Below are 14,801 nucleotides of genomic sequence, written 5' to 3' on the forward strand. Positions count from 1 at the left end.
AGGAAGATATTATTTTCAAACTTCTTTTTTCACAATAATTTTTCAAATAAATATCTATTTCAAGATATCATCCTCATTCTTTTTCTTTGCTCTTCCTTTTCTTTTTCTAATTTTCATTTTAAATACTATTTCTATTTTCTTTTCTTTCTTTCTTTTTTTTTAATCATAAACCCTCATTCTTTCTACAGGCGAATATATTGTTTCACTTGGAAAGAAGAAAAGAAAAGATATAAAAGCCAAGGGAGTGAAGAAAGTATGTATATTCAGCTAATCTTTATATTTTCAATAGGTTACTTTTTTTTTTTTTTTTTGTTAAATGTTTTGAAACACAAAAGACCTTTCTAAAAGTGCAGATTTTATGGTTTCGTAAAATGGTATAGGAATAATTATTAATGGTACATTTTATGACTACCAACTTGAGTTTTTCAATGATTCAATATATATATATATATATATATATATATTGATATATAAGATTTGAATCTCAATTTTCAAAACAAATTCTATTAAGTTTATAATTTGAAAAACAAATTCTTTGGCAAGGCATTAGAGGCTATATGATTGAAACTCATTTCTAAACATACATTTAATCATTCATTCAAAATCAATTTTTGATTATACACAAATTACAAATAAAGAAATCATTTTGAATAAAATCACTCCTAACCATGCTTGGCTTGGTCAGAAAATTGAATAGATTAACGTCAAAGCCACACAGTTGCTATGCACAATAAATGAAAAGTAGAAAGAGTTAGTGGTCTATAAGGAAATATTTACAGTGCCAGCATGGGTTAAAAAGTAAAACGGGAGACCATGCCAATAATAAATCTAAAACCCTGCATTTCCTGTACAGCCTCTTATTCTACCCTATGTACACAAGATTTATGTACGTTGGAACTTACCCACCAGAACCAGATGAAGAAACCTCCTCTTGTCCACACCACAATCTGGCTGCCATTCTTCATCCATTTTCACCTTATCTACACAGCTGCCTTTGTTATTCTGATAATTACCCATTTCACTTTCTACGGACGGTAGAAATTTGAAGCTACGAAAGATGAAACGAGCCTTGTCCTTCTGTTATGGCATATAACAGCTTCTCTTTCGTTATCTCCTGAACAGTAAACAGATAGAGACCAAATTTGGAGTCACCATTTTTGTTGTAATGGAAAGAAAACCAATTTTTTTTATAAGAAAGGTTAGAAAAGTCCTTCACCTTTGAAGAGTAAGGAGGCAACTTGAGATAGTTTGCACAGGTCATCACGCTAGGTAAGTCGGAATCGACCATATTGCTAGAGTGCTGCATAAAAATATCCCAAAAAGGAAATTTGAGTAAAAAAAATGCTAAATTGAATCAAATATTTGAAGAGAATTTGTTGATAATAACAGACCTTTCGGACAATGGTCAACTTTGGATTGAGAGATGTAAAGCCTCCGGAAGGAAGCCTTGGCGCCCCAGTCACGAACTGTAGAAATGCCCGTTGCTGTTCATTGTCAAAGTCTTGGATAATTTCAAGCAGCTGAATTTTTTTTTTTAAAAAAAAAAATGGTAAGAATCTTGGCAACTAATAATATGCAGCATATTTGAACCAAGCAATAGCTAGGATTCACTTTAGAAACTAACATTAATAATGGAGGGGCTACTGGCCGTATATCCGTGGTCAAACTTTATATTGTCAAGGAGATCACTCAACTGCACCAAATGATGACAAAGATCCAAGTTAATGGATAATAACTTCAAGAGTAAATGAGACAGTTAGCTGATATACGTACGGCCCAAGAGTCCTGTTCTCCGCATATTAAACGCTCTAGTTCTTCTGCAGTAAAAACTTGAAGATGTTCTATGGGAAAAACCTGAGTGTTGACAGTAAGAAAAGAAGTACTCTGGTTATCAGTTAAGAACACGAAGGTACCGATAGATGCCCAAGGGGAAATAAAAGAAGTGTATTTTTATATGGTAATCAATAAATTTTCTTTAAACCAACTAAATTGTCGAGGGTCTTCTCTTTTAAGGACGAGAAAGACGAGAACGCTCGTGACATTTCATTGAAAGGTTTCTTGCATCTTAAAATTGCAGTTCATCCGTTCCTTATATGGAGCCTATATCATGACTTATACTCTCAATGTGGCACTGGTATGAACACATTCAGGAGCTTCCAACCATGGATTCCTAGTTCTACCCTTAAAGTTTGAATGAGATAATAGAAATACAACTGCACTTAAGAAAATGTAATCCTGTATCACGTCTAGAAATTAAAGCAGTTAATAATTATTTCACTGTAGGCATCGATGAAATAAAGAAGCTATATCTGAACCCTAAACAGAATTCCATAACTTTCAACCTATATATCATAAACTACATTCCCAAGATTACGGGCAAAATGAACATGGGAAGTATAATCTCCTGTAAGAGAGGCCACTGTGAATCTGACCTGATTAAATCCAGATTTAAATGCTTCTATTTGTGTCGAAATTCCAGAATATAAGGTAGCATCTGCAACAAGAGAGACATAATCCTCCAAATTTTTTGTATTTACCTGGGGAAATGGTCAAAGTGTATTTTGTGAGTATCCGTACAAAAGGATAAAACCATACACAGTGAAAATTGGCATTACCATTGAATTATCTTGAGAAGAAGTTAAGCGACAATCTGGATAACCAGGAAGAGTAAAATCAAGGCAAAGATCCTCAATATTGGTATCATGATAACAAAATTCAAGTTTAGACGATGAGTTTTCTTCACAAACAGATTCCAATAATTTACTTCTGTTGACCAAAGCTTGAAACTCTAGCAGAACGGTTCCGAGCTCTGGATCAAATGATTGGATATCATATATACTCACCTCCTACAAGAATAAACAAGAAATCAAATAATGGAAGACAAAAAAAGATGCGAGGAATGCACTTGAAAGAATTTCATGCAGGTACCTGCCCAAGTATTAGTTTATAGAAGGCTTTGGAGAAGTAGATATCCATAACCCTACCATCCTGAATGGCCTTTGCCACTATTTGTCCCATAAGTGTGAACCTTTTAATTACTTCAGAAAATTGTAGCTCGCCGATATCAACAGTTGATAGCCATGGACGGGGGAAAAGTCCAAATGGAGATTCTATAGTTTCTCTACCCTCAATGTTAAGACTCTTTCCAGGTATAAATGCATCGTGATCCCCTCTCCACATTCCAAGGCCATACTTCTGAAATTCTTGACTGACAAGAGTATAGAATTCTAATGTTGGACCAAGCCCAGTGCCAACTTCTTCATCATATTCCACTTCTAGGAGTACTTTCTGATGTGCATACTGATCCATCATTTTGGCAGCAGAAAGTAGAATTTTGTCGCGGAGTACTAATGCCTTCTTACGAGGCAAGCCACCAGAACTTGATCGTACGCCATTTGAGGTTCCCAAGTCACTGTATGATCTTACATATGGCTGTTGTGGCATGCCAAATACTACTATGCGAAAGTACTTGCGCCTTGCCTCAAAACTAAATAAGAAAGGGCATGAATCCATAAGTTCCTTACACCATAAAGGCATGCCACCGATAGAAACAGCAGAAAAGTCCCTCATCTGCTGTTCAAGTTTTTCAGTCAGTTTGCTGTTTACAAATTCATTCTGCGACACTGAAGGAACTGACAGCTTTATATTGTCCAAGGTACTAATTCTCCCTTCAGAAAAAGCACGGATTCTTTCATGTGACATAATGTGAAATGCCATTCTGTTCATACCCTCTATGATCCTTAGAAGAAATAAAACATCATAAACAGGACTTTCTTTTGCCAAGTCAGAAGGCAGATCACAATCTAGAATGCCACAGAAAAATGAAGAGAAATGCAACGTTGCACCTTTGTCGGATCCAGAAAAGAATTGGTTACAACTGTTGTCCTCCACCTCTCCAGCACGTTTATACATTATTGTATATACTTGGCTCCATACTTTCGTGCCAGATATTGCTTCATTTTCTTTGATGTGTCGTTGGAGAATTGTCTGGTAAAGTGTCAAGGTGGGCTCCAGCTGCTTTCCCTCAAGGTAAAGTAACAATTTGGGCTTCGTGCCTTTCTTACTGGAAGATGCAGAACCCAGTGATTTCTCATCAGTGCTGACTTCTACAGATGCCTGATCCAAAACAAGGTTAACATAAATTTATGAGTGCACAGAATATGATCAATGCTTCAATCATGGATTAAGCAGGCACTCAAAGAGACAATATAAGAAACATAAGCCAACCAATTACACGAGAATATTCTGCATGAAACCATAATATTTATCCTAATTTACTTGGAAGGAGAAAAATGCATCAGCTGAACCCAAAACAATGAAATGAAATTTGCAATGGATGAGTCTGCAAATTCTAGAACTGATCCATCTTATAACACGGTTTCATGTATATGCTTATAAAAATGATCAACTTATAGCATAAGTTTCATATGATTGTATTCCTTCACTTGAAATAATTAAACTCAAACCAAATGGATTTAGTTATGTTGGCCTTATTTGCCTGAATTATAATCACCCCTACTTCAAGTATCATACAATTTAAGAGAAGTTTATTGTTTTCTCAACATTACAAATATTTCAAAAAGAAAACAGGAAGGGACCTCAATTTCAGGCAAATCTGAAGACTTGCTGTTAGACCCCACTAGTTCTGGGTTAACACCAGAGTAAGAACATACATTTGAGAGTAGTTTAACTTGATGCTCCCTCAGGCTATCGGCTTCAGAGGACTGCTCAGCTTTTTTTCTGCTAACTTTGGGCCATAGAAATCCTTCAATGGCATTCAAAGAAGAAAAGGGGTCAACAGTCAGGATATCCCCAGTAATGTCACAGAGATCTGTTTCCCCATCTCCTCTCACAAACCGAACTTTCACACAAGGATGTGGTATGCACCGACCGTTTGGAACTGTAGCAAAATAGTTCCTATGTTTGAATCCCTGGCTAGAAATAACAGGAAAGTTTTCTAAAGAAGAAAGTGAGATCTGTAATTTCCTTAACAATACCCTAACTGGCAAGTTTACAGATGGGTGATCTGAACTAGAAAATAGTAGCCTTGCAAAAGCCTCAAATCTTCTTTCCATAATTGAAAATTGTCTAGATATAGTTTGTGGTTCTCCCTTTTTCCTCAGATACTGACCATTAGTTAGGTAATTTATAAATGACTTGACAATTCCACTTTCAATAAATTCAAAGGTGGATATTGGCTCGCCACACTTAAGCTTTGACATAATCTCAGCCAATAAGGCATAAAATTTTTCTTCATCCTGCCCTGGAGTGTCCTTGATTAGGGACAAGTTCAGTAGATCATCTAGGGCCCCAGAAAAAGTAAGAAGATTTTGAAGAATATCACTCACTCCTTTATCGGTGTCGCACAACTCGTCAGTAAAATAATTGTTTCTTATATGATTTGCAAGACTATAGACTGAATCGTCGTCAAGCTTGCAGCTGCCTGTTTCTGCCACCGAGGAGAAACAACCACTCGAAAAGGCATAACATAAGCATCTCCCATTTTCTCTTGTAGACTTTTGACATGAACCAAATGATGGGTGGACACTAGCAAACACTGGGAAAATCAACTGCTTATACTTCTCGGGGGTTATCAGTGCATCAATTGCAAAATAGACACCCTCCTTGACAAATGATTTCAAAAATATACTAGAGAGCTTTTGCAGGATAATCTCAGTGATTTTTAAAGCTAACATCAGCACATGGTGGTCTTTTCGAGTAAACACTCCAACCAGGAAACTGACAAATTAGACAGAAAAGATCATTAGACTTTCTGAAAGCAATTTGAAAATACCATAAAAAGGAATATCAGGCATCATTCACCTAGAAATGTTGGCATTCTGAAGCAACTCAACAAGCATGTCAGATTCACCCAGACAGATAAACTTGTAGATAATAGTTAGGCAGCCGCAACAAACATACAATTTTGCACCAGAACTAACCACCTGCAGCGAAAATGTGATGTTATAGAAGATGGGAAGGGCTATAGCTTTTTTATTAGCTTATAATAATAGCCACCTGAACTAGCAAAGGAAGTATATCCAAGCCAAACTTCTGCAGTTGCTTGGGATTACTGGCTAGAAATGACACTTTTTCAGACAATTGTTCTGCCTTTGCATCTTCAGTAGGGAGAAGCTCATTAAGCAATTTGAGGACTTCACATACCTGGACAAAAAACCAATCACAATACATCCCCAAGAATTTTAAAATTATCGCAAAAGCAGACCCTACAAACCTGGAGGGGAAAACAAGTGTAGAAAGACTTTGAAACTCTAGATCCAATTTAGGTCAATTATGAGCTATTGAACTATAACTTCTTTTGAGAAGGAAACTACGGGAATTTTATTGATAAATGAAATGAGAAAAGGAGTATAAAACACTCCTAAACTATAAGAGGGGAATTACAAGAAATCTCGTCAATTCATAATTAAAAAAGATAAACTGAAAACTTTAAAAGGACTGTTACATTTATAGAAAGCATTAAAAAGGAGCAAAATATTAAAATAGCCGTTCTCCTAGCTCAGGCTACCAAGTGAAAGTAAGGTAAAGTGGAGGCTAGGAGGTGGAGATGATATATACTTAACAGAGAATCTTGGTTTTTTAGCTTTATATTGCACGACATTAATATATCAAGTCGAATCCATGGCTTGAGATTTGGACGAAAACTTTTAGATAACTGTGGTTATCAATTAATATTCTGCAACACTTAAAAAAAGGATTTCTATGATTATAAGTGCTTTTTTCAAATTCTCCCTCCGTAAGTTCACTATAATTTTTTGTTTTAAAAGAGAACTGTCATAGCACAGTCAGTCTTCCCGTAGTTTCAAAAAACAGAACATGTTAAAAGTCTAATACCTGGTTGCGTTGCCCATCAACTACAGCACATGAAGACATCCCATGCGAGAGGTTGTAAACAGATAATATTTCCTTCAAAGTGTTGCTAATGTCTAGCTCATAAAGAGTTTTGAAAGCAACAATGGATCCTGAAGATAGTTTGACAAGTATACCAAGCAAATCCTGCGACGAAAGTTTATGGTCATTTCACCATTCTTCCCTAAAGATGATAGTAGAGGCATTACTAAAATAAAAATATATAAAATATTAAACCATTGGTTCCTTCTTGTATGATTCTCTTACATTGTAAATGGTCTGGGACAAAGAAGTTCGGCTATTCAAGTTTATAAGGCGAATGACTTGTTGAATCAGTCCATGCTGACAGAGCCCATCCAAAATCTCGCAGGATTGATGTGCACACTCAGCTATTTTGATCATGCATCGAGCCACATTCTCTACCAGCTGAAATGTGACAATATAGCAAGGAGAAGATTTATAATTTAAAAAAATAAAAATAAAGTTAAAATAAAGCAACATGAAGCATTCAATTTCAATTATTCAAACCTCCCCATCATCATGCTGAAAGAGATTGCATAGAATAGGAACAGCCTCAATTAAAGTTTGTGGACACTCGGAAGGAAGTTTTTTGCAGATATTCACCACTGTGCGAAGAGCCGTCCTCTGATCCAAACCAGATTTACACATTAAAATTTTCAATTTTCTGATCATGGGGTTTCGCAGGAACAAAATAATAGGAACATGAGCTCCACCAAGCTGTCAAGATTGATTTAACAAAAAGAAGGGAAAATGACTTACTTGTATGCTACTAGAAAAAAAATCAATAAAAGTTAACACAGCCATAACTGCACCACTCTCTAAGCATGCAACTGGGTGTTCCTGTGATATTCTTTCCAATGCTTGCAGACACTACATTAAAACAGAAACTCCTTCAAATTATAGCAACAGTATTCAGTATTCAACGATGAGCTATCGATTATAATATCTTGAAGAATATAATTTGATAAATGAACTAACAAGAACAATCAAGATAGCATGATGATATCACCTGTTCAGCAACATCCAAGTACACAATAACTCCTAGCCTCTGACAGAGGGCAGGAACTCCGCCATGGCGAACAATAAAACTAGATGCTCTGGGGTATGCATCGCATAAATAAGTTAAAGCCCTTAAAGCCAATAGCACTATCTCTGAGTTGCTATCAAGTTTCACCAGATTGACAAGAATTATAGATAACGAATCTGATGTCGTGCTCGATAGTGAACTTTCCATGCAGAATGATAAAACCTCACATAGATCCGTCAGCAGTAGTATTTGGGCAGATGTATCAGATTCTTCGCCCAAACTTGATAAAATCCTTTTAAATCGTTCGTGATCACTAGATGATCTTTGCCTCTGACAATTACGAAGATCACTATGTTTTTGTTCTGCATCATCTGAATCACAAGACCCGTAGGCTGAATCCTTATCATGTTCTCCCTCTGAACGACTGGAAGCAGAAGCAGACGATGAAGTGTCCATGTCATTCTCATGGATGCCAGGACTTGAATTAGTGGATGTCACGTGCATTTGCACAGATGAATTAGATGAGCTTGGTCTGAATTCCAATGAACTGCATGTCCGTTTATCAGCAGGTAATCTGTCCACCATTTCTGCACGCTTTTGGCCACGATTTCCCATTTATCATTTATTGGCTCTAATAGAGACCTAAACCTCCTATATAATTAAGAGATCCAACATCGCATAAGATTTACAAAGTTATTATGCTTCAATAATTTGCATATTATTAATGATCAAAACCAAACTATGCAGGAAGACAAAACTTAAATAAAAGACGCGGTAACAAATGATATTTGGCTCAACACTAACAATTTCACTTCAATAGATCGAAAAGCTCTCGGAAGTGATCATTCCAATCCAGAATCCACAGAATAATCAGATAGAAATTGGAACATTCGATTGAGAATTGTCTGCCTCAAACCTTAAGAGCTAAATATGAAATAAATTATGTACGCCTTAAATTTGAACAAAAAAAAAAAAAAAAAAATCTACTGCTTCAAGACTAACACAGGACCGGAAACCACCACGGATTAAGCCACCATTGACAAGTAAATTTTATATCATATATGCTTAACAATCTCCAACACATAACTAAGTTTCTCCAGTAAGCTCGAAACTAGTCCCCTTCTAACAGCCAAAATTAGACGAAAGCCGAAGCGAATACGATGAAGAACGATATCAAAAATTACGAATGTAAACACGGATTTACGATCAGACGAGAAAAAAATTATCTGATATTTCTTAGTACCTTAGCGCTGCAAACCGAAGACTCGCGAAATTCCGAAAGCACGATGAAAAATTACGAGAGTTTTTTCAAGGAAAAAACTTCACCATATACGCCGGAACGCAACTCCCACGGCTGATGCTTTTATCGTGATCGAAATTGTAAAGTTCTCTTGGGCGAGGATGATGAAAAAACAGAGAAAACGCTAGAGCTCAAAAGATATATATGAAAGACTGAAAGAACTGAATTTGTTTGATCAATATATATTTTATTGTTTGTTTCCTTTTTCATTATTCTCATCCTATTCTTAGTTTAAATTATAATTTAGTTTTTGATCTCTAAGATACTCCATATCAATATTTCTTTTTAAATAATATATTATCTTTAAAAAAAATGTTAAATTAAATCTTTTTCTTTTTCAAGAGCTAAATTCTCAAATATTTATATGAAATGAAAGGGTTAATGTGGGTTTTTAATTAAAATAGAATTTTAAAAATAAATTAAAACAGTGTCACATTGCAAATTATGATATTAATTATTTTGATCAAATCTTAAAATAAATTAGTTCGAGTTGATACGGTTGAAAATGAGACAACAATTTTGTAGAGAATGATAGAGTAAAATTGTATAACTATATACATATTAATTACAAGTGTATATTTCTTAAATGAATAATAACCTATGGGTCCTACTCGTCAACAACGGATTGGACCAATCTATAAATGATCGAGTAAGGTTAGAACTAATTAATATATTCAAAATACGAACCAAGAGGGCCATCTTGACGATTTAGATGCGGAATGTATTTGACCATTTTTTTCGCTCCATCTTAACTATATTGAGAGTAGATGATTAATTTTAAGTAAGCTGTCGATGTCACCCTAATCAGAGTATGTCATATTGATTATCGAGGAAATGGTTCAATAAAAGGCTTCCCGAGTCCAAAAATCATAAATATCCTCAATTCAGTTAGTTAGTGGAACAAAGAAAGTAAATTATTAGGCTTCGTCTAATTTACGACTTCTCCAGGTAGATATTATCTTTTTTTTTAATCTTTTTCTAACTAAATATAATCTTCTACTTTCCTTATTATCTTCTTTAGTCCTTTTTTTTTAATCTTTTTCGACTTCCCAGTAGATATTGTCTTTTTATAATCTTTTCCTAACTATTTAGTCTTTTTCAACTTTCCAATTATCTTCTTTAGTCTTTTTCGACGTCTTTTTTAATCTTTTCCTTTCAGACCTCCCTCAAAGTTTTTAAAACTAAAATTAATGAAATTAAAAGTTTAAAAAAATAGTAACAAATTTAAGATAAGAATCTAATTTATTTGTCAAAAAGTAATGGTAGAGAAGGTAAAGGACCCACACTTGATCATTTCTAAGACTTAGAAAATCAAAGCATGGTTTACAGCCTCCTTCTTTTAGTAACTTTAAGGTCATCTAAGGCTCTGCAGACCCACCATCCCACAATCATCGACTACATTCTTTTAAGTAGAAAAAGAAAATAAAATCCTCGAAACTAGTGGTGCTACTTTATACTGAGTTTGTTTTCAAGCCACAAATGAATGGGATCCCCCAGGAGTTGGTTGGAAATACTGTGTCCTAACTGCAATACAACACATAGAGCAATAACAATAATATTATACAAAGTTTCAACTCATCCTATACTACAACCATCAATCAAAACCCAACCAAACTTCTAATAAATAGACCTAACAAAGATCTCCCACATTCAACAGTTCTAATATTTGATTCGATTCGAGGCAATTTTAGTCGGTACCTTGCATAGGAACCATCATATGCTGGGCTTGTGACTGCAAAAACAAGGAAACATGGTGTTAAACCCTACTAATACAGAATGAACTAAATTTTGGTTTGGAAGATCCAAGCATCTAGATTTACCACTTTTGACCATTATGATCAAAAGGGGCATCCCAATACAAAGGATCTCAGGAAAAAAGTTGCGCTTTTTCTAGGTAAATAGCCTCTCCTTGAAACGAATCAAATTTATTTAGTAATTTTTCAACTAAGACTTGGATATGAGAGCTTTAAAACAAACCCCAAGTAATATGAGAAAAAGATAGTTTGCCCGAGGGAAAAAGCTTCAAGAATCATGAAGATATAAACAAACTAATTTGCTTAAAACGAAGAAGTAGCTTAAACAACTACATGAGGCATGAAAGGGCAAAGACAACTTAAACGAAGAAGTTCGTAGTAGATTCAATCTAGAAAAATGTGTGGTGCAACTGTAAATAACAAACGATGAGATTTCACGTTGATTGGAGAGGAGAACAAAACATTCTTTATAAGGGTGTGAAAATCTCTCCCTATCAAACGTGTTTTAAAAACCTTGAGAGGAAACCCAAAAAGAAAAACCCAAAGAGGACAATATCTGCGGGTGGTAGGCTTGGGCTGTTAAAAATGGTATTAGAGCCAGACACTAGGCGGTATTGCCGGTATTGCCAGCGAGGACACTGAGCCCCAAAGAGGGGTGGACACCTAGCGGTGTACCAACGAGGACGTTGGACCCGAAAGGGAGTGGATTGTGAGATCCCAAGTTGGTTAGAGAGGAAAATGAAACATTATTTAAAAGGGGGTGTGGAAGTCTCTCCCTGGCAAATTGCATTTTAAAATCTTTGAAGGGAAGCCCGAAAGGGAAAACCCAAAGAGTACGGACTTGGGCCGTCACACAAACATTGTCCAAAACAAATGAAATTCAACTTGTAACTTCAAGTCCCCAAGAATAGTTCTTGACATGATTTTTCCCTACACACCAACTATTCTGATGCTACAGTATGAACTCTAGCAAATTCTTGCGAAGTCTTGTGGCTACAATCGACAAACAGATGAAGTTCCAAACACATCCTTTAACAATTAGATGGATAAGTAATGGGGAGACTACCAAGGGCAATTGTATCACTACATGACTTCTAGTCAGATGGACAAGCACTCTTGAAAGTGCTCCCACTAAAAAGGTTTTTAAAGTAACTTCAAAATTTTCAAAATAACATTTAGTTATTATATGACTAACACCATAAACATGTTGACAGAAGTATCTAGTGAGCTAAAAAGACTTCCACAATCCAAATGTCTCGCCCATGTCACCAACATGTTTGGGAGTGATTTTTTGAAATGGTTAAAAAAACACTTTTCCATATTCAAAATCACTCCAAAATATACATTAACTGATTCAAACTCTATCAAAATCACTCTCAAACATGCCGGAAGTACTGGCAGAACTATTTCTTCGCCTCTTCAAAACACATAGTGAAAATACAAATTTCTAGAGAGGGAGTGAGGAGAGTACTTGAGAAGTCGCATAATTAACTCCTTGGGAAAACGAGCCTCCATGAGCGATCTATAGAATACAGAAAGAAAGAAATCTCAGACAGAAACACAAAGAATCAAGCTCAATGAGAAAAACAAAGACAAATTCTTATAATTCACCTGAGGAACAGAGGTTGGATGAGCTTCTTTCTTAGCCGACGCATCGCCACCTTTAGCAGACCCCTTAGTGTCACCCTGTCGGACAATACAAGCAAAATATACAGAAACCTCACAATTTCATCCATGGATGTCGACAAAATCACAGAGGCGTAAAGGACAACTCTATCTTACCTCCGTCTAAAACATCCCAAGTCCCAACCAGCAGGCAAACAAAGCAAAAAAAAAAAAACAAAGCATCCGCCCATCAGTTGAAGCGCAAGTAGAAAATTAACAAACAAAAAATGTACAAATAAAAAGTTGAGCCTAGATGCAAAGCTCCCTGTTAGAAACACATCAAATCAATCGTGAAAAGTGGATAATGAACAATATGCAAACTGTAAATTCTATGTTCTACAGTTCATCAGAGATTTAGCATTAGAATTAGCCGACGGACTACCTCTCTGTATTTCGTCAAGTAGGTTTTAAGCGGATCAATATAATCCTCAAATCCGAGAGTGGCCATCGCCCAAAGTAAATCATCGCCATTAATCGTCTTTCGCTTCTCTCTTTGGCATTTATCACTTGCCCTAGATTCAATTCAACCATAAAAAAAATCCCCGAAATTCAGAACATGGATTAGGCAAATAACAGCAATGGATAATAGAAATACTCCCGTACTCGCTGGTAATAAAACTGATGAACTCCGATACACATTCTTGTACGGTCTCCTTAGCATCCTTAGCAATCTTCCCATTAGCAGGGAGAGCTTTCTTCATGATCCTGCTAATATTCGCAATAGGAAGAAACCTATCCTGTTCACGAACATTAGACCTCGGACTCTGCTCGCCGCTCTCATGACTTCCTCCGCCGGGACTCGCCGGAGCATCAGCCATCTTCGCCAAAACCCTATCTTAAAAAACGAAACGGGAAACAACATGGTCAATCCGAGAGAGGAGGAAACAACAAAAGCCATGAAGAGTAGCAGAAAACGCAAGGTCGAGAAGAATTCAGAAGGAAAAATGGAAGATGGGTGAGAAATTAGAGGGGAAATCCGAGAAGGGAGAGAGGGGGGAATTGAGAGATTTGAAAGAATTGAAAAATGAAGAAAAGAAGGAAGTTATTGTTTTACCTGTTGGGAGAAACGGAAGATTTGTAATTTGGGCGCGAGAGAGAGAGAGGAGGAGTAAGATCGGGTGGAAATGGAGTGGTGGAATGGATCGGACGATGGTGAAGATAGGGAAAAGGAGACGACTGAGATGATAGAATCAAGTTTATCACCACCGTTCGATTTTGTTTTTTCCTTTTCAGGCAATTCAGTAGGGGAAAACAGGAAAACCAAAGCGCTTTCTATTTTCTTTTTCTTTTTCTTTTTCTTTTTTAATTTTCTTTTTTTGGGGATTTTATTTTAAATAAAATAATATTTTTCCAGTTTCCATGTTTTTCCGGGTTTTCCTGCGGCTTGCCGGTTTCTACTCTCGATTAAGTTCAACGAGTCGGATTTGAACACGTGTTTGCTTTTTCTCGCAGATGTTTTTCCGCCACTCGTTTAGCGGTCGCCTAATTTGCTAAACGACGTCGTCCTTTTGCCGACTGAAACCGGCTCTCTCTCCCTCTCTCTACTGACTCATTGATAGATATGTGGCCGAGTTACAGAAAGGCGACACGTTTTTATTCTTTGTCTAACTTGCATTATTTATAAGATAATTAAATATTTTTAAAATTCAAGATTTAATTTGATACTCAAAGCCCCAATTAAATTAGAATTGCATAATAAATTTATGAATGTAAGCATAATTTACCCTCTATGTATTAATCTAATTTTAAGAATTTTGTAAATTTAAAATTGTATCACTATTGACCCAAAATTTAAAAATTTAAAAATTTAGGACATGTTAAACATTTTTAGTGGGTATATATTAATCTTGTAATCCATCTATTCATAATCTATGATACCCAAAACACATATAATTGCCTTCAATTCCATCCAATTAAGTTTTTAGCATAAGAATCTTTGAAATTTTAGAAGAGCATCAAAACTATTTGAAATACTTTTGTACCAAGTATTTTAAGATGTCGATCTATATGCAAATCTCAAAAGAATTTTGTACCAACTTTTGTGGGTATGCCCATTTCCACTCATCTAGCTCTAGATTTGGCTCGGATTCTATTTATGGCTCTCATTCTCGTCGAAATGCATAAAAAATGGATGAAAAATGACAGATGTCGTAAAATAAACAAA

At 35.7% G+C, this 14,801-nt stretch overlaps 2 protein-coding genes across 7 annotated transcripts; both read right to left on the minus strand.

Moving 5' to 3' along the window:
* Positions 1–626: 626 nt before the first annotated feature.
* LOC111441862 (E3 ubiquitin-protein ligase UPL4-like) lies at positions 627–9,363 on the minus strand. 4 transcript variants are annotated; one of them, XM_023079026.1, is made up of 17 exons: positions 9,162–9,363; positions 7,901–8,512; positions 7,651–7,761; positions 7,399–7,515; positions 7,138–7,296; positions 6,856–7,017; positions 6,019–6,165; positions 5,824–5,945; positions 4,599–5,739; positions 2,929–4,116; positions 2,616–2,846; positions 2,433–2,537; positions 1,774–1,854; positions 1,625–1,693; positions 1,392–1,520; positions 1,217–1,300; positions 627–1,114 (listed from the first exon to the last, which is right to left on the minus strand). In XM_023079026.1, exons 2-17 carry the CDS (start codon positions 8,501–8,503, stop codon positions 1,049–1,051), a joined length of 4,515 nt encoding a protein of 1,504 aa, XP_022934794.1. In that variant the 5' UTR covers positions 8,504–8,512; positions 9,162–9,363; the 3' UTR covers positions 627–1,048. The 4 variants fall into 4 exon arrangements, with proteins under 4 accessions (XP_022934794.1, XP_022934792.1, XP_022934795.1 ...); XM_023079024.1 differs by having other exon boundaries at positions 7,901–8,560; XM_023079027.1 differs by having other exon boundaries at positions 4,674–5,739; positions 7,901–8,569.
* Positions 9,364–10,636: 1,273 nt separating this feature from the next.
* On the minus strand, positions 10,637–13,857 carry LOC111442405 (nuclear transcription factor Y subunit B-1-like). Of its 3 annotated transcripts, none has more exons than XM_023079803.1 (8): positions 13,692–13,853; positions 13,241–13,468; positions 13,020–13,149; positions 12,755–12,760; positions 12,584–12,658; positions 12,444–12,494; positions 10,917–10,950; positions 10,642–10,742 (listed from the first exon to the last, which is right to left on the minus strand). In XM_023079803.1, exons 2-8 carry the CDS (start codon positions 13,453–13,455, stop codon positions 10,687–10,689), a joined length of 567 nt encoding a protein of 188 aa, XP_022935571.1. In that variant the 5' UTR covers positions 13,456–13,468; positions 13,692–13,853; the 3' UTR covers positions 10,642–10,686. The 3 variants fall into 3 exon arrangements, with proteins under 3 accessions (XP_022935572.1, XP_022935571.1, XP_022935570.1); XM_023079802.1 differs by having other exon boundaries at positions 13,241–13,472; positions 13,692–13,852; XM_023079804.1 differs by lacking the exon at positions 12,755–12,760 and having other exon boundaries at positions 10,637–10,742; positions 13,241–13,472; positions 13,692–13,857.
* Positions 13,858–14,801: the final 944 nt, after the last annotated feature.

This window comes from Cucurbita moschata, unplaced genomic scaffold (assembly GCF_002738365.1).
Source record: "Cucurbita moschata cultivar Rifu unplaced genomic scaffold, Cmos_1.0 Cmo_Scf00004, whole genome shotgun sequence".
NCBI lineage: Eukaryota > Viridiplantae > Streptophyta > Magnoliopsida > Cucurbitales > Cucurbitaceae > Cucurbita > Cucurbita moschata.

What these genes read in the sequence shown, in the direction of transcription:
- LOC111441862 (XM_023079024.1), bottom strand. Translation starts at nt 8,533, where the DNA reads ATGGGAAATCGTGGCCAAAAGCGTGCAGAAATGGTGGACAGATTACCT. An exon ending in TACTTCCTTTGCTAGTTCAG is followed by an intron (nt 5,946 to 6,018) that starts GTGGCTATTATT and finishes TTTTCGCTGCAG; the next exon opens with GTGGTTAGTTCTGGTGCAAA. An exon ending in GAGAACAGGACTCTTGGGCC is followed by an intron (nt 1,694 to 1,773) that starts GTACGTATATCA and finishes CATTTGGTGCAG; the next exon opens with TTGAGTGATCTCCTTGACAA.
- LOC111442405 (XM_023079803.1), bottom strand. Translation starts at nt 13,455, where the DNA reads ATGGCTGATGCTCCGGCGAGTCCCGGCGGAGGAAGTCATGAGAGCGGC. An exon ending in ATCCAACCTCTGTTCCTCAG is followed by an intron (nt 12,495 to 12,583) that starts GTGAATTATAAG and finishes TGTATTCTATAG; the next exon opens with ATCGCTCATGGAGGCTCGTT. An exon ending in TTAATTATGCGACTTCTCAA is followed by an intron (nt 10,951 to 12,443) that starts GTACTCTCCTCA and finishes TTGTTTTTGCAG; the next exon opens with TCACAAGCCCAGCATATGAT.